At 41.4% G+C, this 25,995-nt stretch overlaps 1 protein-coding gene across 1 annotated transcript in view; it reads left to right on the top strand.

Annotated features, from left to right (window-relative positions):
• The window catches only part of RPP30 (ribonuclease P/MRP subunit p30), a 66,832-nt gene extending 41,274 nt beyond the window's left edge, over window positions 1-25,558 (top strand). Inside the window, exons 6-11 of the mRNA XM_030204821.1 lie at window positions 3,382-3,471; window positions 8,264-8,380; window positions 10,690-10,719; window positions 12,704-12,741; window positions 15,371-15,450; window positions 25,371-25,558. Coding sequence (XP_030060681.1) covers window positions 3,382-3,471; window positions 8,264-8,380; window positions 10,690-10,719; window positions 12,704-12,741; window positions 15,371-15,450; window positions 25,371-25,486 — 471 coding nt within the window. The 3' untranslated portion in view covers window positions 25,487-25,558. The remainder of the gene's footprint in view (window positions 1-3,381; window positions 3,472-8,263; window positions 8,381-10,689; window positions 10,720-12,703; window positions 12,742-15,370; window positions 15,451-25,370) is intronic.
• Window positions 25,559-25,995: the final 437 nt, after the last annotated feature.

Raw genomic sequence — 25,995 nt, 5'->3', positions numbered from 1 at the left:
GTTTAAGGTTTATTAAAAATTTGATTAACTGCCCTTCATTAAAAATAGCAGAAAAGTATACAAAAGTGTTAACATTAAAAAAAAATAAATAAATAATAAATCATACAAAGAAACACTAGAAAGAAGTTAGGTTTTAAATTAGAGAGGGATGGATGTTGGAAACTGGTTTAGAAACTCTGTACCATTAGAACCAGTGCCCATAACAGAAAAGTGAAATAATTGTGAACAGATTTGAACAAATTCTTTAGTAATTCAGTATCTTTGGCACACAATCTACCTTCTTTTTCTATAGATGCAGTTAATTGAAGTTGTCTACGTATGTTTAAGTATCTAGCCATTAATCTCCCTGCCATATTATAACCTACATACATTTTTGTGGATAAAGATTTCATGACCAGCTATGAGACTTAAATTCGTGTTATATTCATATTTAAGTTGAATAAGGTGCTGAAGAATGTCAATCTTTGCACAACATGTTGAGGACAGTTGTATAACTAGGCACCTCAAGGTAGGTGCGTCGAGATGCCATTATAGAATGCTAGCATAAGTTGGCATTGATGTGCCTAAAGTTAGATGCTGACATTATGCTCCATGATACGTATGTAATTTATGGTATTCTATAAGTTATGGGGTAAATTCTATAAATGACGCCTAGAAAAATGAAAATGTGGTGCAAATGCCCACGTCTAAATTTATGCACAAGGCACCATTTTGTAACTATGCATGTAACTCAAAGACATGCCCCTGTTCCGCCCATGACTATCCCATTTCTGTGCCCCTTTTTTTGAAGCGCGTGTAAATTGTAGGCGCGGATCCCACACCTAACATTGTGTGTTGGTCCCCATTAAATCTAATTAGTACTAATTGCTTAAGCCATTTATTGGCACTAATTGGCTTGTTCAGTTAGATTGCACGCACACAATTTTTGGCAACCTTTACAGAATCAGAGGGTATTACGTAACACTTAGACCCACTCATGCTCCTATGCTGCGCCCATGTATACCCCCTTGCAGTTAAACACCGATGCACTTATACCCTGTTTTTATTGACTAGCGTGTAGTGTATATAATGCCAGTTATCTCAGCAGTTAAATGCATTTCGCATTTGTAACTACATGTTCACCATTATGGAATTGGCCTTGTGTTTCCAATTTAGCTATTTTTTGTTCCAGCTCCTGAATTTTAATGACTCCATCTGCTTTTTTTTCAGCAATGTAACTGATTATTTCACCCCAAAGTGTGGCTTTATGATTCCCAGTCTAAAATAAGTGAAATATTACCAACCTCATTTTTGAGAGAGAAAATTCAATAGTAAACAGGCTCATTTTGTCTAAAAATGCTGAATTTCCAAGAAGACTGCTGTTAAAATGTCAGGGTAGTCTGCAGTTGTTCATTTGTATTTACATCAAGTTACAAGGATACCATTGCATAGTCTGAGATTAAGATTTATTTATTTATTAGGATTGATTTACTGCCTTTCACTCAAGGCAGCGTATAGTAAGAATAAATCAAACAGCAATAGAAAATTATAGCAGTAAAAATATTCAAAAAAACAATATATAGTATGGCATAGTATACTAATTACAATGTCAACACAATACATAATAAAACATTTTAATAGACAGCGTAGGGTATAAGCAAAGATGGAACATATAGATAGGAAAGAGTGTAAGAGGTAAGAGAAGTTAGAAAATAAGGGGACTACTTTAAAGAGAGTTGCACATGAGGTCAGAGAAGTGATTAAATATTATCTCAGCTAGGGTAGGAATAGATAAACATTTCCCACTGTAGTATGTGCAGCTCGTGTCACTCCTTGTGTATGAGACTAACAAGTTAAGTTACTTCTTCCATTAAAGGCCTGGTTGAACAGCCAAGCTTTCACCTGCTTCCTGAAGTAGAGATAGTCTTGTGTTTAAGTGGAGCCTTTCGGAGAGAGCATTCCGTAGTGTGGAGGCTACTCCAGAGAAGGCTCGCTTGTGGGTATCACATCATGTATGGGATGAATACTATTACTATTATCATTACTGCACCTTTGAATTATTGAGGCATAAGAATTAGATTATGAGAAAATAGTTCAATGAAAAATATAATAAGCTAGAAATTCCTTCCTTTTCAAGTCTGTGGTTCTTGCCAGATCTGGAACTGTTAGCAGTTTCCTGCCTTGATAGAGGAGGTTAGGTTTTTCTTTTGCTGGTACTAAAGAATTTTGCAGCTACAGGCCTAAGGTGCTGCTCTTTAACAGAGGGTCTTGAGGGTACTCTTGTGTGCTGTTTCAATCTCAAATGGTGTGGAAAATCTAAGCTCCAGAATCTGTGATGTGCCTACAGTATCGGGCTTTTCAGAAAAGTGATCATAAAGTGGTTATCATAAAGTGTATGGCACCAGACTTAAAGATCTCAGTATGTATAACTTTGGAAGAAAGGTGAGCGATATAATAGAAATGTTTAAATACCTAAGCATATATAGAAAGGGAAAAAGAACGCCTTGTTATGATAGGAAAGTGGTAAAAGTAGTACATTCACACCATGCAGGATACCTACAAATAGATTAGGAGGGATGGGTAATGGGAAATTTAAATAAAAGGGAAGGGGCAAGGAGGAGGGGTAAAAAGTGGTAGGCAAACCTCATGCCAGCTCAGTGTAATATGGAATTTATTGCAGGTCCATGTTAGTGACTCCTGTGGTAAATTTCACTGAAAATTAATGAAGCTTATTTACAGGAGTCCCAAACCTGCAGTATTGAGTTAGCAGAGATTAATCACTCCTGTGGTAAATTAAGCTGTGGTAATTTATTGCTCTTTATTAACTACCCCCTTTAGTCTTGTACTGCTGTCAAATTTTAAATTTATATGAGCAGAGTATGTTCTGTTAGTTCATTTCCATAGGGTCCCACAGCTTTCTCTCAGGTCTTGTCATCTTGAGACGATATTACCTGCTAGTATTGTCAATCTCTGCCCAAAGAGGAGATTGTTTAAGCAAATGATAAATGCAGGGCAGTAGCATCTAATGCATCAGGTTCCAGAAAACAAGAAAGACCATCAATTGAATCTGTGTGCAAGTTTTGAACTTTCTTCTACCAAATGTAGTGTTTGACCTTTTGCTGGATCTTGTGATACACTTGGTGACTGACAAATATGGCCGTGCATGTAGCATTTCATATAAAATCCAGGCATCATTTTTAGCTTTCATCGGAATTCCTTATTGAGTAAATATCAGCATATATAGAAACTTAAATATATTACGCAAGTCAGTATCCAGCTTCCTTAGATTTCACCTGTAAATTTTGATACATTACCAGATGAAGAATTTAAGTACATAATAAGAAAGTGAGAAGATTAGTTTAATCTGTCTGTGTTTTGTGATTTTTTTTTATTTTTTTTTAGGCTGCATGCACCAGTCTAGATGTGGACCTCATATGTATCAGTGTCACAGAAAAACAGCCTTTCTACTTTCGAAGGCCACCCATCAATGCGGTAAATCATGCAGTATTGACAGTTTGATTTTTATTATTGATTTTCTTTTAAAGAGCGTGGTGGGGTAGTTATGTGGCTTCCCCATTTGTGTTTATTTTTCACCTGACCCTGAACCCTCTTGTATGAATTAGAGTGTTATGTTGGATGCATTTTGTTCATCATCTTGGGAGCATGTTTGGGCAAAGTGATCTAGCTACTGCAGGAACATAGCCTAAGTAGTAAAGCACTAGCACACTGTGGCTGGAAACTTTTCAGAGCAGATCAGATACTTTCAAAACATATAATGCCGAGAAGTACTGACCTATGGGGAGGTTCTTTTGTTTAAGCTTTATGTAATAAACTGTTAAGTTTTCTTTTAATTATAATGTTTGTTTTTAAAAATAACAATTGATGGCTGATGACTGTTGTACACTTTGTGTGATGAAGAATTGAAATGTAAGTTGGGGTTGGCATATGGATGCAGGTCACTTCCAGTGGTCACCCCCAGCAAGAGACAACATGTGTCAGTAGTAAAGAAAGCAATGTAAGCAACAATGTGAGCAAATCACTTCTTATCAACACAGTAGGAAGTGAGACTAAACAAAAAAACTAAACCAAAAGTGAGACTGCCACTGAAATGTAGCTGGAAAACAAGGACTGCAATGCTTGCAGTCTAAGCAACAAAGTTCATGATCTGCAAGCCCTGATGTTAGAGGCAGACTTAGATATTGTTGCTATCACAGAGACATGGTCAGTGATTTCCATGGACGCAAACATATGGGCTATAATCTATTTAGGAAGGATAGAGATGGTCGAAAAGGTAGAGTAGCAGCAGCTCTGTATGTGAGAAATGATATAATGGCGACTGAAATGCAAGGGGTCTGGGGAAAGGAAGAAGTGGTATGGATCACCTTGAAAAGAGAAGAAGGTACCTCTGTCCACATGGGTGTTGACTAAAGACCTCCAACACAATTGGAGCAACTAGATAAAGATCTGGTTACAGATATCCAAAATTTGGGAAAGAAAGGAGAGGTGCTATTTGCTGGGAGATTTTAACCTGCCGGATGCAGATTGGAAAATTCCATCTGCGGAATTGGAAAGAAGCAGAGAGATCATGAATGCCTTTCGAAGTGCTCTGCTCAGACAAATGGTGACAAAACCCACAAGAGAAGGCGCAATGCTGGATCTGGTGCTCACAAAGGAGGAAAGTGTGTCTAATGTCTAAGTGGGTGCCCACCTGAGCAGTAGTGATCATCAAATGGTTTGCTTTGATATAACAGCTAAAGTGGAGGGCAGCCACTCAGAATTCAAAGTCCTTGATTTTCAGACGTGCTGACTTTCGTAAAATGGGAGAGTACCTAAAGAAAAAAAACTGATGGGCTGGGAAGACATACGAGAAGTGGAAAGACAATGGTGCATGCTGAAAGGAGCTATAAATAAGGCTACTAACCTTTATGTGAGGAGAGTAAATAAAAGCAAGAGAAAAAGGAAATTGTTATGGTTCTGCAAACAAATGGCAGAGAAAATAAAGGCAAAAAAGTTGGTATTCACAAAATACAGAAAAACTCAAGAAGAGGAACACAGAGGAATACCGGATGAAACTGAAAAAAGCCATATATGTCAGGCAAAAGCACAAGTGGAAGAACAAATAGCTAGAAATGTTAGGAGGGGAGGCAAGAATTTTTCAGGTATATTAGTGAAAGGAGGAAGGCCAAAAATGGAATTGTGAGACTGAAAGATGCTATGAACCATTATGTGGAGAATGATGAGGAAAAAGCAAATATTCTGAACGGAAGCGTTCACAAAAGAAAATCCTGGAGAAGGACCACAGTTGGCTGGCAGAGATGCATATGAGCATGGAGTGGATATAACACCATTCTCGGAAGAGGGTTTTGCGAACAGCTTGAAAACTTGAAGGTGGACAAAGCCATGGGACTGGAGAGGATCCATCCCAGGATATAGAGGGAGCTTGGAGAGGTTCTGGGGGACCTCTTAAAGATTTGTTTAATAAATCCTTGGAGACAGGAGAAGATCCAAGGGATTGGAGAAGAGCAGATAGTGACTTTCCTAGAATCCAATAGGTTACAAAATCCAAGACAGGATGGTTTTTACCAAAGGTAAATCATGCCAAATTAATCTGATTGATTGATTGATTGATTGATTGATTGATTGAATTCTTTGACTAAGTGACCAGAGAATTGGATGGGGGACGTCCTCTGGATATAATCTACTTAGATTTCAGTAAAGCCTTTGACATGGTTCCTCATAGGAGTCTCTTGAATAAACTTGTCAGGCTGAAGTTAAGCCCCAAAGTGGTAAACTGGAGTAAGAACTGGTTGACAGACAGACGCCAGAGGGTGGTGGTTAATGGAATTCACTCGGAGGAAGGAAAGGTGGAGTGCCTCAAGGATCGGTGCTGGGGTCAATTCTGCTCAATATATTTGTGAGCGACATTGCCGAAGGGTTAAAAGGTAAGGTTTGCCTGTTGCAGATCATACCAAGATTTGTAACAGAGTGGAGGGAGGGAGTGGAAAACATGAAAAAGGATCTGCAAAAGTTAGAAGAATGGTCTAATGTTTGGCAATTAAAATTCAATGCAAAGAAGTGCAGAGTGATGCACTTAGAGCATAGAAATCCAAGGGAGCAATATGTGTTAGGAGGTGAGAGGCTGATATGCACAGATAGGGAGAGGGACCTTGGGGGTGATAGTATGATCTGAAGGCAATAAAACAGTGTGACAAGACAGGGGTCATAGCCAGAAAGATGCTAGGCTGTATAGAAAGGTATAACCAGCAAAAGAAAGGAGATGTTGATGCCCCTGTACAAGTTGTTATTGAGGCCCCACTCGGAGTATTGTGTTCAGTTTTGGAAGCCGCATCTTGCTAAGGATGTAAAAAGACTTGAAGCGGTCCAGAGGAAGGTGACAAAAATGGTATGGGGCTTGCACCAAATGACTTATAAGAATGAATATGTATACCCTAGAGGAGAGGAGGGACAGGAGATAAGATACATTTAAATACTTGAAAGATATTAATATAGAAACAAGTATTTTCCAGAGAAGGGAAAACGATAAGACTAAAGGACAAGAATTGAGGTTGCGGGGTGATAGACTTAGGAGTAATGTCAGGAAATTCTTTTTCATGGAGAGGGTGGTTGATGCCTGGAATGCCCTCCTGAGGGAGATGGGGGGGGGACTTGACAGAATTCAAAAAGGCATGGGATGAACATAGAATATCTCTAATTAGAAAATGAATGGTTTAAAAAAACCAAAACCTAATTGGTTGCATTTGTGTTTGCATGTCGAGTGGCACTTTAGATGTCAACTCTGGTTGTGAAGAACTAAGGCCGGTGCTTGTACAGTCTGAGTCCCATATATGGTAATCTGGTTTAGGATGTGCTGGAGAATGCTTCAATGGAAACTCCAGTAATTTGGAATGTGAGGACAGTGCCAAGCAGACTTTTACAGTCTGTGTCCCGGAATTGACAAGATGGATTTGGATAGGCTGGAGTGTGCTTCGACGGCAACTAAGGACAAGGCCGGGCAGACTTCAATGGTCTATGTCCCAGAAATGCCAAAGAGGACAAAGATCAAGTATTTTATATCACATTCAATGCTGGTTTAATTATGACTTGATAATGAGTGTGACTGATGGGCAGACTGGATGGCCCGTTCTAGTCTTTATCTGTCGTCATTTATCTTGTTAACTGTTATTTTTATTGAATTTTACTAAATGTTCTATAGAAGTTACAGGAAAACTGCTAGTTTTATTTTCCTCCACTTTAACAGATTAATGTAGTAAATTGTTCTAAGCTTAGCGCAGTAGTTGCAATTTTAGTTCTAATTTTATTTATTTATTTTTTTGGTCAAACGTTACTTCCTATGTAGCAAGCAATTTTAGTACACAAACACAAAAAGAAATCTGCTATTCAAGAAGTAATGCACTGCAGTTTTCTCAGCCATTTAAAGAGCGACTTGAAACCCTCAAGCTGGGAGACCATGGAGTTAGGGTTCCCAATTTGAGGAACCACAGGCCCATGACCCAAGGCCCATTAGTTCTAGGCAGGGGCGTAGCCAGACCTCACAATGGGAGGGGGCCAGAGACCAATATGGGAGGGACACATTTTAGTCTGGCGCCTCGCCGCTCCCCCCGCTACACCCCACAGCAACAAATATTGCTGGCGGAGGTCCCCAACCCCCATCAGCCAAAGCCTTCTTCAGCGACGATTTCCGGCATCGCCGTGTTCTCTGCCCTGCTTTTTCTTCCTCCTGACATCCTGTTCATGCTCCTTTAAGTGAAACTGAGCAGAATGTCAGGAGGAAGAAAGAGCACAGGGCAAGGAGCGTGGCGTACCGAAGACCGACACTGAAGAAGGTATTTGTTGCTGTGGGGTGTGGCGGGGGGAGGCGAGGCAGCAGACTAAAATGTGCCCCTCCCACCTCGGGCTCTGGCCCCCTCCCATCGTGAGGTCTGGCTACGCCCCTGCCTAGAAGTAGTGGGATTGGGGACCCCACCAGCAAAACTAGGGGCCTGGATGAAATTTGGGGCGGTAGCTTATTCCCTGTGGCCCTACCTAGCTACACCACTGATTCTAGAAAACCCTGACCTGGGACCTCAGACAAGAGTGGCCTTGGACCAGATAGCTCCAAACTCCCTACACACCAGACTGGGATATTACTGTTAGTATTTTGAAACTAAGTGAAGGATGGGAACGATTTCCAACTTCAATACCCCTAATGTGCAATGCCTCCCATGAGCACTTTTTACTTCTTGGTTGGTTATTTTGTCATTTTTATTTTTTGTTTAATCTGCAGGCAATAGAAAGAGGTATTTTCTTTGAGCTAGTGTACACTCCTTCAATCAAAGACTCCACGATGCGAAGATACACAATTTCAAATGCACTCAGTCTAATGCAAATATGCAAAGGAAAGGTAGGCTTTTAGTGTCTTAAAACTGGTCTTAGAATCTTACTGAGGAAACTTATGTTTTTGTTTATTCATAAATTTGCTTTATTGCACAATTTTGGAAATACCAATTCCATGCGATTTACAATAAACTTATATTGAGAACATCTAGAGTGTATGAGTCTCACACAAGAAATGCTGAAAATATCCACTGTCATCTGAACTTGCAAGGATGTTATGAAAGCTGTCTTTTTAAAAGGTCATGCTTTACCTTTCGCAGTTAATGTTTTCAAGGGAAGATCATTGAGATAATGTTCTTTGCCTGTCCATTGAAAGGATACTGTTGAATGAAACATTTCTCTTTGCGAAAATTCATCATAATTTAGGAGCTTAAAAGTTTGTTTATAAACATAGGCCTTCAAAATCAGTGCTAAGCTCATAACCTGCCATAGGGTGAATCTCAAATGCCAATAAATAAATAAACCTTTTTCCCTGCCCAAAATCTGTCCCTGTTGCCACCCATTTTTTTTATGCTTCTGAATTTAGTAGTTAATTTTCAGCATAAAGTTGCACACTCAGCCCTAGTAAATTTTCGGAGACTAATTTAGGAGCATGGCTCTCAAAGGGATCTTTTACTAAACTGAGCTAAGAATTGAGCTTAGCATGCCCTTATGCAAGCCTTTCCTGCAAACTTAAGCCCATTTCTAGTGCTGCCATCAAAAGTGGCTTTTTTTCCAATTTGTTTCATTAATGGTCATGCACTATTAGCTTTAGCGCGTGGCCATTTTAAAAAAAGTTACCATGGGAGCACTTACTGCTTTCTCTTAGGGCTCTCTTATTATGGACATGCCAATTAGTTAACACTGCAGTAATGAGCACGTGCTAGCAAGTATCCTATCTATGCAGGTTCCAGTCACAGAATAGCTGCTGAGACCTCCTATGGCAGTTTCTTGATGCTGTTGCAGGAAGTCTTGGCAGCCATTGCAGATGGCGTAGCGACGTGGGCAGGATGAATGGGATTTGTTCTTGCCCCTGAAGGCTGAGGTGAGGGAAGGTGATTGTGAGGGTGAGTGAGTTTTGGATTTCAGCCAAAAATGCAAAAGCATGTTCGTCCGAAATCCAGATTTCGGTCTGGTTTCAGTGCCAAAAACAAAAAGGTAATTCAGTTGTCCTCTACTTGATTCTTGTTTTTTGTCTAAGTGTGTTACTTTTGTATTTTACTCTCTTTTTGCTTTTTTAAATTTAATCTCAAAACACAAAAGAGACACTTACAAACAGTGCAATTGCACATTTAACAATCCAAAAATGCTACCTGCATGGTTCTCTCTCTGCCTTGAACCTGCAGAGTATCTTTTGTGTTTCGAGATTTGGCAAGATTGTATTTCTCGTTGACTGATTGATACATTTGAAGTTTGTGACCACTGCTAGACCCCTGATACAGGGAGTTTTGCTGAACACGACCCGTGTTGGGTCTGATCAATAAAATATTGAATTGACGCCCCCCACTCTTGAAGGCTCCTTGTACTTTTTGTGGTTTTCTGCTCATGTTCTAATGTTGCCAGTAGTACATGGCAATTAATTTTTAAAAATTACCACATGAGCTGTTATCACATTTATTTTGTAGGCTGTAAGGGCTCATGCAGTAATCCTGCACAACCAGTTAGCGTGCGGTGATGTGGACATACTGATTAGGGCAAGAATGCTCATTCTCTGGCCCCACCCCCACCCCGACTTGCCCCCTCCAACAAAAATGTAAAAATATTATTTTAGCACACGAGTAGCACGTCAATTTGGAACATACCTTAGGACACCTGAGCACATCCCATAGTAAGCTATTTTTAAGTTGCCATAAGCACACACTATGGCTTACCACATTTTATTAAAAGGACCCCTAAATTATTAAAGTGGCTGCTGCACCCATTCATTAGAGTACATATGAATATCATTGTGGCTCCCTAAAATCATATAAAATATATCATCTGTAAACCTTCAACTTGGTTAAGTCTATACCATTGGTTTTCGATGTGTTCTTTATAGTTGAATATTTTTATTGAAGGCACAAGTTGGCAAAATTTATTTATTTATTTTGCACATTTGTACGCCATGTTTTTCCCACAGTTTTGCAGGCTCAAAGTGGCTTACAATGCACTGAATGGCTATTGCCAGATCAGAGATGGGCAACAATACACTTCAAAGATATCAAAATTAGCCAAGAATCTTCCTAACTGGTTAAATCCCACTGAATCTTTACCTCAGTATACATAAAATCTTGCTGATGACTTGTGTATGTACATTGGTTTCCAAAGGAGTGTTAATTATACACATTCCTTTTTCAGAATGTAATTATGTCAAGTTCAGCCGAAAGGGTAAGTGATATTTCATACGTGTATTATGATTATAGAAAAACGAATTCCTTCTAGAAATGTATGTAGAAGAAGCAAATTTGTATGCTATTATGTAGGTGGGTAGTAAACCCATTGTTAGGTTAATGATTCTAATTTACATTCAAATTGAGTTTTTGTATTTAAAGTGCACATAAAATGAGTGACACTAGGACTGTATCCAGGAGGCACACCCAGTTGGTCTGTTTTTCAGGATATCTGTAATAAAATACCCATGAGAGATTTGCAGGTATCTTCCAATTTATTAAAATCTATCTCATTCACATTTATTGTAATAATCCTGAAAACCCAACTGGTGTGCCTTCAGGAAATGGTTGGAAAACACTACAAGGCTTATCTTTCAAATGCTGGCTTTTGTTCTCAGGATATGCCTTGATACCATGTTCCCTCAATAAGAGAGCATCATATGGTATAGTATTTACATGCAAGGATGGTATTACTTTAAAGCAGGGTTGCTCAACCCAGTCCTATGGCACACCTAGCCAGTCAGGTATTCAGAATACCCCTAATGAATATACATAATCCCTCTATTTTAACCTAATCCTTACATATCAAACCATAATATTATACCAAAACTTATAACTTTATTCAATTTCAACATAAAATTATTAATACTCATTAGAGATTTAACATGCTCCTTTTACAAAATGTTAAATCTTTATAGAGTATCATAGTTGTTAACATTTTGTAAAAGGAGCATGTTAAATCTCTAATGAGTATTAATAATTTTATGTTGAAATTGAATAAAGTTATAAGTTTTGGTATAATATTATGGTTTGATATGTAAGGATTAGGTTAAAATAGAGGGATTAGTTAATTGAATTGACCGATGATTAAGAAATCTAGACCAGTATTAGTAGTGTAATGAATATACATGAGATAAATTTGCGTGTACTACCTCTGCTGTATGATAATCTATCTCATGCATATTCAATATGGATATCCTGAAAACTTGACTGGATAGGTGTGTCCCAAAGACTGGGTTGAGAACAGCTATTTTAAACCAGTTTACATTTACTATATGAAAGCATATTTCTGCTCTTTTGTGATGGTTTTTGCACTGTCAGGAAATATTATTGCTATGCATTTAATACATAAAATTTTTTAAATAAAAATATTAAAGGATCCAATTTCTCTGTCCCTAGTGGGCCCACAATCTAAGGTTTTTCTGTCTTGTGCAATAGAGAGTTAAGTGACTTGCCCAGGATCACAAGGAGCCACAGCAGGAATCAAACCCAGTTTCCCAGGTTCTCATCGCATTGGGCCTTATTCTATAAAGGTTATGCTCCCAATTTATGAGCATAATTTATGCTCCTAAATTTATGCTCCTAAATTACAAGCATACTCTATTCTCCAAAATAGATATGTTCCTATTTTAGGAGTGTAAATTATGCTCATAAATTAGGAGCATAACCTTTATAGAATAAGGCCCATTGCGTTATCCAATAGGCCACTTTTCCACTCCTATTTATAAGCTTCCTTAAATATCTGGGTGCAGATGCAGGGTCATGAAACATTTTGAAAATCAAAATATATATTTTAAAATTGACCCGCTGAACCATAAATAACAAAAACTGAATATGGGACTGGTTCTATGGCTCAAGCACTAGCGCCAGAGAAGTAAGTTCAAATGTCGTGTCTTAACGGGGCCAGTGGGAGTCAGGTATATCAGAGAGGTGATGTGCTCGATTCGTGAGAGGTAAGGTAAACAGCTGCTTTCATTCATGCTAGACAAATGAACAGTACAAAACTTTTTCCAGCAGTCTTGGATAACAATGGTGTATGTCACTTAGGCATTCTGTCTGAGTTAATGGTCCTGTTAGAAATGCAAGATGCATTTGTACTGTTAGTTATACATTTTTAGCATTAGTTATTATATAGGAATGATTAATACTTTTGTTCATTCAGTATCTTGTAATAACTTGCCCCTTTTATCTTTTGTGTATAGCCCTTGGAACTGAGAGGCCCTTATGATGTGGCAACATTGTATCCTTTTCTTAACAACTGTGAAATAGTAAATAAGGCTCCAAATATAATGCTATTTGAATTGCTAAGGTGAACAAAATGGCAAAAACAAAATGAAGAGCCATGGCCATTAAACTGCTGTACCTAGACAGTTTTTAAAAGTTTTAGATTGCAGGGTAGTGGCTCAAGCTATACATGACCCCACAAATAAGTTTTGGTTACTGCCTGGAGTGTGTGATATTAAATTAGAAAAATGTCATCCTAGGACTATGATTTTGAAAGTAATATCTACTATAATAAAACTCACCCTCAACGTTCTGAAGACAACGTTCTGAAGTCACTCAGTCACTCACTGAAGGGTTCATGGATTCATGGTGGTGAAGCCACAACACTGACCATGTCTCTCTGCCCCACCCTCGCATGACGGACCAATCAGAAAAAACACCCTCAACATTCTGAAACACAAAGGACCATCACAACACCGTTCCCAGGCAACACTAGGCAACGTAAGACGGACCAATCAGAGGAAACTACGTGACAATAAGGGAGGAGCATTCCCCAGCAGAATGGCTCATTATCTGTGCAGCATGGAGAGCACAGAACCACCGCTGGAACGAGAGAAGAATATTCCTGCTGTGGGTATGTGCAAAAATAGACCGGGGGGGAGGGGAGAAATTTTTAAATGCCTAATGCCAGTACTGAAAAGTGCCAGAGGGCCCATAGCAAAGACTATATTTGGGATCGCTTGACATGGAGTCAGAGGAGCCGGAAAACAATGTGCCCGTCACCATCTGGGACGTGGGCGAACAGGACAAGCTGCGGCCCAGCTGGAAGGATTACCCGCGACCCAGCCAGCAGCAAACAGCGACCAAGGAAGGGGGAGGAGTAGGGAAACACGCTCCGCGTGTTTCCCTACTCCTTCCCTGCCTAGGAATCGCTGGAAACTGGCTGCCAAACTAACGAAACAACCGCACACCGACGCACCACCTCCATCATTCAAAAGGCATCCACTCATTCTTCAACAGAAATGCAAACTAATAATACAAAACAAAGAATACCTGTTTTCTCACGCAGCAACAGGTAACTCCCCACCCCCTTCCTCTTCCCCTTTTACCAAAGCGGCCGTGCCCAACCATCCCCAGCCTCAGGCAAGCCGTCTCCCACCTCAGGGATTCACCGAGCACCCGGAAAAAGACGGCGCAGCTTCCCGCAGCGCATGTTCCAGCATTCCCCTGCAGCCGGCCTGAAATGGACCGAACATACCGGATCACCACCCGATGGCCCGAGACCGTGCTCCTCTCCCTTCCGCCAACTTAAAACAACCATCCCCGTCCTCAGGCAAGCCTTCTCCCACCTCCAGGATGCCCAGAACCCCAGCCCAACGGAAAAAGACGGCGCTGCTTCCCACAGCACATTTCTCTTCCAGTGTTCCCCTACAGCAACCCTGAAACGGCCTAAAAATACCGACAGACCAAGAACGTGCTCCTCTACCTTCCGCCCATCTAAAACAACACTGCTGCCTCAGCACAACACAAAAAAAACAAAACGGAAAAAACAATCCACCACTCAGCAAAGGCTGACCCCCCTACAACCACATTTACATTTCACCAACAGAAAGACCCCCCTCCACAAACCTCCTTGACAGACAAAACCACACACACACAATACAACAGAAACACACCCTCAAAGCCACACACCAATCCATCCCACTTTGCCAGCATAGCACAGCACATCTCCCAACCCCCCAAGCAAAAAAGACACACATCAACAACCTGTACACACACCACACACTCACACACACACAAAATAACTCTGTGACACATACACACACACACACACAAAAAAAAAACACATGCTAGCGCCCGTTTCATTGGTTTCGGAAACGGGCCTTTTTTACTAGTTTTTTAATAAAGTATATAAACCATTTTGGTTGTACCCACAGAAAGGTGGTATATCAAATCCAAGGGTCATGGATTTGATATACCATCTTTCTGTGGGTACAACCAAAATGGTTTATATACTTTTTCTGTCCCTAGTGGGCTCACAATCTAAGGGCCCTGTGTACTAAGATTTGCTAGAGTTTTTAGTACGCGCACTAACGCTGGAGACACCCATAGAAATATATGGGTGTCTCTAGCATTAGCGTGTTTCTAAAAATGCTAGCGCGGCTTAGTAAACATGGCCATAAGTGGCTCATAAGTTGGAAGCCAGACCACTCATGACATACACAAGGATAATATATGATCAGCTTTTTTCTTCCAGGTAGTACTGGCCCTTGATACTAAATTTCCAGGATAACAAATTATTTAACATTCACAGAAAGTGGCAAAGGATTGAATAGGTACAGAAAACGAGCAACAAAAAATCCCACCAATAAACAAACTAGTCATACGTTTCAAAAGAAGCAAAAATCAGTGTATTAATAGCCAGTTTACAGCACTTGGATGCATAATCAATAACCAGTATTCAAATGTGTTCTAAATCAAGTTGAAAGCATGAAAATTCTATATATTAACATATAACATTACCACTAGATCTGGGGAAGATTGTACTGGTTGAAAGCTAAATGTCATCTGACCTCTTCTCCCTCACCCCACACCAGACCACACCAAATTTAATTGTTTAAAATCCTTTAATAAATCTTGTACAGAGGATTATTATTTGGACTGTCTGAGGCTGATGCCAAGGCCGCTGTCTCCTCCAACTGCCGAGCAGCTCTGCTTCATGGAGGTAAGTGAACCAGATAGATATTTGAAATCATTCCCCTTGTCTCTAGAAATGTGTGCTTTTTCCTCAGCAGGTACCTATTATGTTGTTTCTCCACACTGACAGTTCTGCAAATGCACTTGTGATGGTTGTCATATACAGTGGTTGCTTCTTGTTAGCCATAATGACTGAACAATGAAGTACTGATTGCCTTTTCACAAGTGCTAAAAGATGGTGATCTACGATAACCACACCAAACTTCTCCCTACCTGTATCAGACAGCTTGAAAATCCTTGGAGTCACCATTGACCGAAACCTCGCATTGGAAAGCCATGCGGAAAACATAACAAAGAAAATGTTCCACTCAATGTGGAAACTCAAAAGAGTAAGACCTTTCTTCCCAAGAGACATATTTCGCAGTCTGGTACAATCACTGTTGCTAAATCACCTAGATTACTGCAATGCACTTTACGCTGGCTGTAAAGAACAAATCATCAAAAAAACTTCTAACAGCCCAAAACTATGCAGCCAGACTCATATTTGGAAAAACAAAATTCGAAAGTGCCACACCCTTAAGAGAAAAATTGCATTGGTTTCCTCTTAGGGAACGTATCACGTTCAGGGTTTGCACCCTGATCCATAAAGTTATTTATGGAGATGCCCCGGTCTACATGTTAGACCTTATTGACTTACCACCCAGGAACACTAAAAGATCTTCATGCACATTCTTAAATCTTCACTTTCCTAGCTGCAAAGGACTAAAATATAAATTAGCACATTCATCCAGTTTCTCTTATATACGAACGCAGCTTTGGAATGCATTACCACTTGATGTGAAAAAAAATAAGTGATCTAATCAACTTTCGGAAATCACTGAAGGCCTATCTCTTTAATAGAACATATCACAATGACCCCTCACTTGAACTTTAGTAATTTACTGTTTTAATTGTTATTTCATTATTGATTTCATTATACCCAATGCTTTATCTCACTATGTGGCATATTTTCAAAGCACTTAGCCTCCCAAAGTTCCATAGAAACCTATGGAACTTAGCCTCCCAAAGTGCTTTGAAAATATGCCTCCATGTTACTCATATTCTTGTGTAATTATTAATTATATCTTTACTCAGCTGTGGCAGTAGCTAGGGCGGAATATTGTAAGCCACATTGAGCCTGCAAATAGGTGGGAAAATGTGGGATACAAATGCAATAAATAATAAACAAACATAGAGACTCATTTCAGTGATATCAGTACACTTACACACAATTCCTTTCCTGCCCTCTAGTGATCCTCTGAAGGGTGTGGGGGGGGCGGGAGACCATCTGTTCTTTAGGTAACATTGGATAGAGCCCAAGTCAGAGCAGTAAGTGCCAAGCTTTTAGAGCCCCCCCCCCCCACCCCCCTCAGTTCAAGAAATGTTTGTAAAACTCAACAATTGCATTGTTTCAAATGGTTCAGGTTACAGTGCTTAGTCAACCATGTTTTACTCTTTAAAAGTATACAGATTTGGCATCCTGTTCTATATAAATATTCACAAGATCTGAGTTTGATCTATTCATTACAAAAGAAATCTGAGGAACTGTGAAAAAAAGTAGTTTGTTGTCATTTGTATGACCAAGGGTTCGAGGCCATTTCTAAACATTTGGGGTGCCATCCATCCACTGTTGGCTACAAATGGAAATGCTGGAAGATTGCAATAACCTTAAGAGATTTTGGATCTGGAAGAGTGGAAATTTTCCTAAGATCACCCACAGAGCAACCTGGAAAATCATCCATGAAGTCGCATAGAACCCCAGACTGACTTCTAAGGATCTACTTGTTTCTCTTGCTGCAGCTGATGTGAGGGTTCATGTGTTAACTATCAGGGAAAAACTGAATGGGAATGATGATCCTGGGGGATAGCTTGGAAGAAAACACTGCTTTCTAAATAGAACTTTTCTGCCTGTCTTAGGTTTGCCAAAGACCATCTGAAATGTTCTCTGGACAGATGAGTCTAAAAATTTGACATTTTTGGTCACAGTAACACATTTTGTTTGTCAAAAAGCAAACACTGTCTTTTGAAATAAGAACCTCGGCCTGATTGTCAAATATGGTATGGACCTTTATGGCTTGCCATGAATTCTAGAGGAGAATGTCAGGCCAATTGTCCATGAACTGATGTTGGGCCAAAAGCGGGTTGTGCAGCAAGACAGCAATCCTAAACATTCAAATAGCTTTACTACAGAATGGCTGAAGTAAAATAAAAAACTTCACATTATGAAACCTAAACCCTATTGGAATGTTGCGACTAAACCTGAAGCAAGCCCTCAAACATCACAGAATTGAAACTGTTCTTATAAGAATAGGCCTAAATTCCTCAAGGGTGGTAAGAGAGACAGACAGTTGCAGGAAATATTTAGTTGAAATTGCTGCTGAAGAGGTACTGCCAGTTACTGAACGAAGGTTTCACATGAGGATGCTTTTTGAATTCATTTGTTGAATAAATATGTTCTTTTTATCTGGGTGATTTTATTCAAAGGGGTTATCTTTCTTATCAAGGTTTAGAGTAGGTTGTACTCATGTTTTGAATATAAATTATGCTAAAATACAGACCCTCCTAACAGTGGCGTAGCCACAGGTGGGCCTGGGTGGGCTAGGGCCCACCCACTTAGGGCTCAGGCCCACCCAACAGTAGCACATGTTTAGTGGTAGCTGGTGGGGATCCCAAGCTCCACCAGCTGCAGTTTCCCCTTGATGGTAATGAAAATGCTACTCTCCATGATACTGACACCTGCGCATGCTCAGTTTTCAGCACATGCCTGCTGCAGACTGCCAAGGTGGAGAGAAGCATTTTCCCACCAGCTGAGATCTTTTTTTGGTGGGAGGGGGAGAACACTTGGTGCCAGGGGCGTAGCCAGACTTCGGTGGGAGGGGGGTCCAGAGCCCAGGTGAGGGGGCATATTTTAGCCTCCCCCAGCGCAACCAAACCCCATGCCATTGCCGCCCCCCCCCCCCCCCCCCCGCCGCCGCCGCCACCAACTTTGCCCCCCCTGCCGACAACCCTTTTGACCCCCCTCCCGCCACCAACCCTCCCCTGCCGCCACCGTTGTCGCCTGCCTTTGCTGGCGAGGGACCCCAATCCCCGCCAGCCGAGGTCCTCTTGCTTCCCACGCAAGGCTTTGTTCTGTTTCTGATGTGCAGGACGTCAGACTCACAGAAACAGAATGAAGCCTTCCGCGGCAAGCAAGAGGACCTCGGCTAGCGGGGGTTGGGGTCCCCCGCCAGCAAAGGTAGCCCACGGCGGGGGAGGGTTGGCGGCGGGAGGGGGGTCGAGAGGGTCATCGGCAGGGGGGTCCATGACCAAATCTAGGGGGGCCCAGGCACCGTAGCTATGCCCCTGCTTGGTGCCCACCCACATCTTGCCTAGGCCCACCCAAAATCTGCTGTCTGGCTACGCCCCTGCCTCCTAAAGGCTTCACAAACCTTTTCTTATTATTGTACTTTCCAAATGAATGATGAAACTGTTTATGCAATCTTTTAAAAGATGGATCCCTCTCCACTTACAAGTAATGTGTTATGCCTGGCTTGGCTTTTAATTTGAAGGGTTTATACTGAAGCACCAGGCCCTTTTACTTTTTATATTTCTCTGTTCAAATGATTACCTGTGCTTTAAATCAAGGATCCCCAATTCTGCACAACCCAAGGACCGCAACCAATTTGCTTTAGGAATTCCTCAATCAGTATGCATGAGGTACATTTGCGTAAAATGAAGCCAGTGCTTGCAGAGTTATCTCATGTATATTTATTGTCAAAATACTGAAAGGCAGACTGGTTTGTGGCCGTAGGATACCTGCTTTAAATAGTCTGGTCTTCCATTTCTGATTAAATCAGACAGCTGTAGCTGGCTTGTACAAATGTGTTAAATCTGCTATAAATGGCACCAGTTCTTATTCCTCATATAATGTGAATAGTCATAGTCACACCTCTAAGAATTAAGTAGATAGAATAGAAGTAGCTGGAGGCATAGATTGAACAACTGCATCACTCAGAAAGAAAGGTTTAAAGAAAATATACCTAACACCTTTCATGTTTCAAGACCCATTTGCCGAGAAACTTGAAGAAGACTGAGCATTTGTCCTCTATACCAAATTATGAAATCGTATTTCTGCTCTTTTGTGGTGGTTTTTGTACTATCAGGAAACATTATTACTATGCATTTAATAAATAGCATTTTTTAATTAAAAAAAATATTTAAGAATCCAATTTTTTTTCCTCAAACATCTCCAGGATGACTGATCAGTCAAGACTATCAAACAATAGTTGAAAATCTGAGTCCTCCCTGTATCCTCTTTTTTTTTTTTTTTTTTTCATGAAAAGAGCAAGGTTAAATACCCTAGATGTTGGTGGACCCTCAGGCGACCCTCAGGGGGAGGAATGCTGGCTTCGGCCTAACCCCTGGTAAGCCTTTCCTCAGCTGAGAGGTGCCCCACCTCTACCACCGGCTGCCTTTCAGGTGCTGTGGAGGACTTGCAGCTCATCTGCATATCCTTACAGCCTTCTCCGGGGTAACACCCAGGTCCACCCCGATCCACTCAGGGCCTCCGCTCTAGGTGCCGCGCGGGGCATTTTTCTCTTTGTATCTAATCTTTTTCCAGTTGCTAAAGTACCTTAATCGTTTATGGCCCCTATTCACATTCTCTTCCTAGCTCTGTCCCTTCCTAATCTTTTCCCTCACCCCCTACCTCTCTCCGCTACAGGAACTCACTTCCCATCCATTGACTTCATCACCTCACCTTCTCTCCTACCCTCTTCCTCCCTCTTGGCTTTTAATCTCCGTCTCTTTCTTCCTTCCATTTTGCCTTCCCCATTCCACCTAAATACCTCTCGCCTTCGACGCCTTTGTGGCCACACCTCTCCTACTCTCCTCCGCTCTCTTTTACGCCTTCTCTTACTCTCAGCTGGTGACATCAATCCCAATCCTGGCCCTCCTCACCAACTATTATCCAAACTCTACAGATCTCACCGTGACCTCTCTAACCTCATCTCTATTCCTCTACTCCCCTCCTCTTCTCTGCCCTTCTCTTGCGCCCTATGGAATGCCCGCTCTATCTGTAACAAACTCCCCTATATCCAGGACCTCTTTATCTCGCGTCACCTCCATCTGCTCGCCATAACAGAAACCTGGCTCTGCCCTGATGACTCTGCTTCAGTCGCAGTCCTGTGCCATGGCGGTTATCTATTTTCACATACTCCTCGCCCTGCTGGCCGTGGGGGCGGTGTTGGACTACTTCTCTCTCCCTCCTCCAGATTTCAACCCCTTCTTCCACCTCAATCTCACTGTTTTTCCTCCTTTGAAGTCCACTCTATCCGCCTTTTCTCTCCTCTGCCTCTTCGAATAGCGGTCATTTATCGTCCCCCTGATAAGTCCCTTTCATCCTTTCTCAGTGACTTTGACGCCTGGCTTGCCTTCTTCCGTGATCCTTCCTCCCCCTCTCTCATCCTTGGTGACTTTAATATTCCTGCTAATGATCCTTCCAACTCTTATATTTCCAAGTTACTCGCTTTAACGTCGTCCTTTAATCTCCAACTAAGCTCCACCTCCCCCACTCATCAAAATGGTCACTGTCTTGATCTCATCTTCTCCTCCAACTGTTCACCTTCTAGTTTCCTTGCCTCTGATCATCCCTCCTCTGATCACCATCTTATAACTTTCACACTTAAATCTCCTCCCTCCCAGTCCCGTCCTATCCTATCTAATTTATCTAGGAATCTTCACGATATTGACCCTTCATCTCTATCCTCCCATGTTTCAAACCTCCTCTCTACTGTGGCACCATCCACGTCTGTCAACGAGGCTGTTTCTTCTTACAACAATACTCTATCCTCTGCCTTAGACACTCTTGCACCTTTGATGACCCGCCCTGTAAGGCGTACAAAACCCCAACCTTGGCTGACTTCTAATATCCGCTACCTACGTTCCTGTACCCGCTCCGCCGAACGCCTCTGGCGGAAATCTCGGGCCCTTGCTGATTTCTTACACTTTAAGTTCATGCTGACCTCCTTCCAATCTGCTCTTTTACGTGCCAAACAGGATTATTATATCCAACTGACCAACTCTCTTGGCTCTAATCCTCGACTTCTCTTCACCACATTGAACTCTCTCCTCAAGGTGCCCCCTCCCCCAACTCCCCCTTCATTATCTCCTCAGACCCTTGCTGAATTCTTTCACAAGGTTCAAAAGATAAACCTTGCTTTCTCTACCTCACCACCTCTCCCTCCACTAGTCCGTTCCCCTCTCTCTCCTTCCCCTCATTCCCTTTCCTCCTTTCCTGAAGTTACTATTGAGGAAACTACACTTCTCCTTTCTTCCTCAAAATGTACCACCTGTTCCTCTGATCCCATTCCCACCCACCTTCTTAATGCCATCTCTCCTACTCTTATTCCTTTTATCTGTCACATTCTCAACCTCTCACTTTCCACTGCGACTGTCCCTGCTGCCTTTAAACATGCTGTGGTCACACCTCTCCTTAAGAAGCCTTCACTTGACCCTACTTGTCCCTCTAATTACCGACCCATCTCCCTCCTTCCTTTTCTCTCCAAATTACTTGAGCGTGCTGTTCACCGCCGCTGCCTTGATTTTCTCTCCTCACATGCTATTCTTGACCCATTACAATCTGGTTTTCGCCCTCTCCACTCAACCGAAACTGCGCTTACTAAAGTCTCCAATGACCTATTACTGGCTAAATCCAGAGGTCAATATTCCATCCTCATTCTTCTTGATCTTTCCGCTGCTTTTGACACTGTCGATCACAGCATACTTCTCGATACCCTGTCCTCACTTGGATTCCAGGGCTCTGTCCTTTCCTGGTTCTCTTCCTACCTCTCCCTCCGCATCTTTAGTGTTCACTCTGGTGGATCCTCTTCTACTTCTATCCCTCTGCCTGTCGGCGTACCTCAGGGTTCTGTTCTTGGTCCCCTCCTCTTTTCTATCTACACTTCTTCCCTTGGTTCATTAATCTCATCCCATGGCTTTTCCTACCATCTCTATGCTGATGACTCCCAAATCTACCTTTCTACCCCTGATATCTCACCTTGCATCCAAACCAAAGTTTCAGCGTGCTTGTCTGACATTGCTGCCTGGATGTCTCAACACCACCAGAAATTAAATATGACCAAAACCGAGCTTCTCATTTCCCCCCCCCCCCCCAAACCCACCTCCCCGCTCCCCCCGTTTTCTATTTCTGTTGATGGCTCTCTCATTCTCCCTGTCTCCTCAGCTCGAAACCTTGGGGTCATCTTTGACTCTTCTCTCTCCTTCTCTGCTCATATCCAGCAGACCGCCAAGACCTGTCGTTTCTTTCTTTACAACATCCGTAAAATCCGCCCCTTTCTTTCCGAGCACTCTACCAAAACCCTCATCCACACCCTTGTCACCTCTCGTTTAGACTACTGCAATCTGCTTCTTGCTGGCCTCCCACTTAGTCACCTCTCCCCTCTCCAGTCGGTTCAAAACTCTGCTGCCCGTCTCATTTTCCGCCAGGGTCGCTTTACTCATACTACCCCTCTCCTCAAGACCCTTCACTGGCTCCCTATCCGTTTTCGCATCCTGTTCAAACTTCTTCTACTAACCTATAAATGTATTCACTCTGCTGCTCCCCAGTATCTCTCCACACTCGTCCTTCCCTACACCCCTTCCCGTGCACTCCGCTCCATGGATAAATCCTTCTTATCTGTTCCCTTCTCCACTACTGCCAACTCCAGACTTCGCGCCTTCTATCTGGCTGCACCCTACGCCTGGAATAAACTTCCTGAGCCCCTACGTCTTGCCCCATCCTTGGCCATCTTTAAATCTAGACTGAAAGCCCAACTCTTTAACATTGCTTTTGACTCGTAACCACTTGTAACCACTCGCCTCCACCTACCCTCCTTTCTTCCTTCCCGTTCACATTAATTGATTTGATTTGCTTACTTTATTTATTTTTTGTCTATTAGATTGTAAGCTCTTTGAGCAGGGACTGTCTTTCTTCTATGTGCAGCGCTGCGTATGCCTTGTAGCGCTATAGAAATGCTAAATAGTAGTAGTGGTAATAGCAGTGGAAGTGTTTAATAATTTTCAAACCATGTGTAAAGCTCTGCTCTGGATGTATTTAGAAGGTAAGGTAGGCAACTTAAGAAAAATTAGTAAGGTGTAAATAATGTAATGCATCCTCTGGTGTTTCTATTTTATTATGATGAAACAAATAGACTTTAATCAAGGAGCCTTCCTTTTCTTCCACAACATAGGTTCAGACACATGGGTTCTGCCCATACCTCCACCACCAGCAGAACAAACACTTGTGCTGCCTGCACAATGTGGGGCACTATGCAGCACTAGATTTTTGGTATTGGCCCCTGGGTCCATTTGGAGAACTTCATCCAGTTGAGTATTGGCAGACAGGTGAGAGGGCCCTCGAGCCCTCTTGGAGTCTTTCACTACCACCCAGAGAAAAACCTCTGATTGTAGGTCCCCCCCCCCCCCCCCCCCCCCCCCCCCCGGGCAACTCCCCAGATACCTCTGTATCGCTCAATGGTGCAACCTCACCTTGCATACTGTGTTAGCTAGGCTCATCTGTGGGGGCTGGGCGTTCGGCCTCTTTATTATCTCTCTTACCTTTTGCATGTTACTGATATCTGTGCTGGGATCCTGGATAAAAGAGAGCTGTGTATTATGTCATGGAATGTGTCTGGTATGTCATCTTCTGTGAAATGGAAAACAATTTTGAGAACCTTACACAATTATAAAGCTGATACTGCTTGTTTACAGGAGACACATTTGACTGACTCAGAATAACTTAAGTTGCAGCGAGAATGGGTAGGGGAAGTAATTTTTGTGGATTTTATGAATGATAGTGATTGGGGAGTTTCAAACAATATTGGGAAAAAGAATTAGTAGTGGTAAAGAAAAGTATTTAATAAAGATTGAAAATTGACATTGCAACGGTTGTTCTAGAATTTACAATTTATAATAATATGCTGAGATGCCATGAGACTGCGAGCCCTCGCTGGATGTCTACCTGTAATGGCGTTGTGCGAGTGACTGTTGCATTCCATGAGTCCTGATGCAGCTTGAAGTGAAATGCAGGCCACTGTCGGCCATGGAGTTGCAATATGTGCACTGAAAGAAAAGGGCATTACTTTGAAAGATATGTTCAAAAACATTTTTAAGATACAGAAAAATAATAGTCAATTTTTGCAAGAAGATGATTTTTGCTGTTATAAAGGAGGTTTTTTTAGACAATGGTGAAAGGACTGTAGCCGTTTAAGATGGTTTGTCTTGAGCTCGTTGATGCCTTTTCTTTTTTTTTTTTTTTTTTTGCTACATTTGCGCCTTGTGCATTGAGTAAAAGACAACAATGTGATCCAAAGAGGGTCAAATTATTATGTGCAAAAAGCACCTGAAATTCTTAAACAAGCATTACTTTTAGCCATTCTGTTCAAATTAAATACTAAGGGGTATGTTCACTAAGGTGCGTTAGCGTTTCTAACGTGCCTTTAAAATTATGGCGCATTAAATGCTAACACGCCTATACATTTCAATGGGCATGTTAGCGTTTAATACGCGTAAATTATTTACGCGTATTAAAAACACTAACATGCCTCTAGCGCACCTTAGTAAACCATAGGAGTAAGTTTTAATGTCAATTTTCATTTGAAAACAATTTAAGACATTTGTAAACAGAATAATTGTGTTTTTCTCTCTTTGTATTGGGAAAACATTTAGAGTGGATTTCAGGTAGCCGAGAAAAATTATTTTTCAACCTTGATCTACAACTATTAGGGAGATATGCTTTTTTTCATAATTAATATTGTAGTTCATTTTCATAGTGGGAAATTGTGCCAGTTGATTCTCTTCTGTCTCTGACAGCATCAGCTATTGTAATGTGTAGTATTGGTTGTTTTTGTTTCCCCCCTCCCTCCAATGCAGAAACTAGAAAGACAGCGTTTGGTATTGTGTACACTATGAAGAAACATCAGGTTACTGTAACTGAAGAAAAAGAAACAGTCCCTGTGTGTAAAAAAGCTAAAACTGAAGAAACATGAAGACGGAGAAAACTAATTTCATTGAAAACTTACTTGCAATGATTGTATAAATAAAGAGCCACGTTTTTTTTTTTTAATAAGGTGTGTTTAAATTCTTTTTAAGGTTTGTTTATCTTTATAAATCAAGTCCAACATTTAGCAGCAGGGCTGGCCCAACCGTTAGGCGAGATTAGGCGATTGTGTAGAACAGCAAAGAACAGATCCTGACAGCCACACAAATTCAAAGTACAGTGAAATGGAACTGTCCCGTGGTTGACTAAATTAAAAGTCAGATACTACGGAAAACACTGCATAAACCCCTAAAACAATACATAAACAAAGGCATAGAGTTCCTGTTTTTCAAAAATTTTTCTAAAACAAACATTTTTAATAGAAATAAATGTGATGATGTCTCCGAGTGGGGGGGAGTTCTGTTGGATATGTTGGATGATTGGATTAGAACATAACATAAGACTAGCCATACTGGGTCAGACCAATGATCCATCTAGCCCAGTAGCATAGTAAATGAT

This window comes from Microcaecilia unicolor, chromosome 5 (genome assembly GCF_901765095.1).
Source record: "Microcaecilia unicolor chromosome 5, aMicUni1.1, whole genome shotgun sequence".
Lineage (NCBI taxonomy): Eukaryota > Metazoa > Chordata > Amphibia > Gymnophiona > Siphonopidae > Microcaecilia > Microcaecilia unicolor.
Note: the sequence above shows the minus strand (reverse complement) of the source record. Positions and strands in the feature narration are given on the sequence as shown.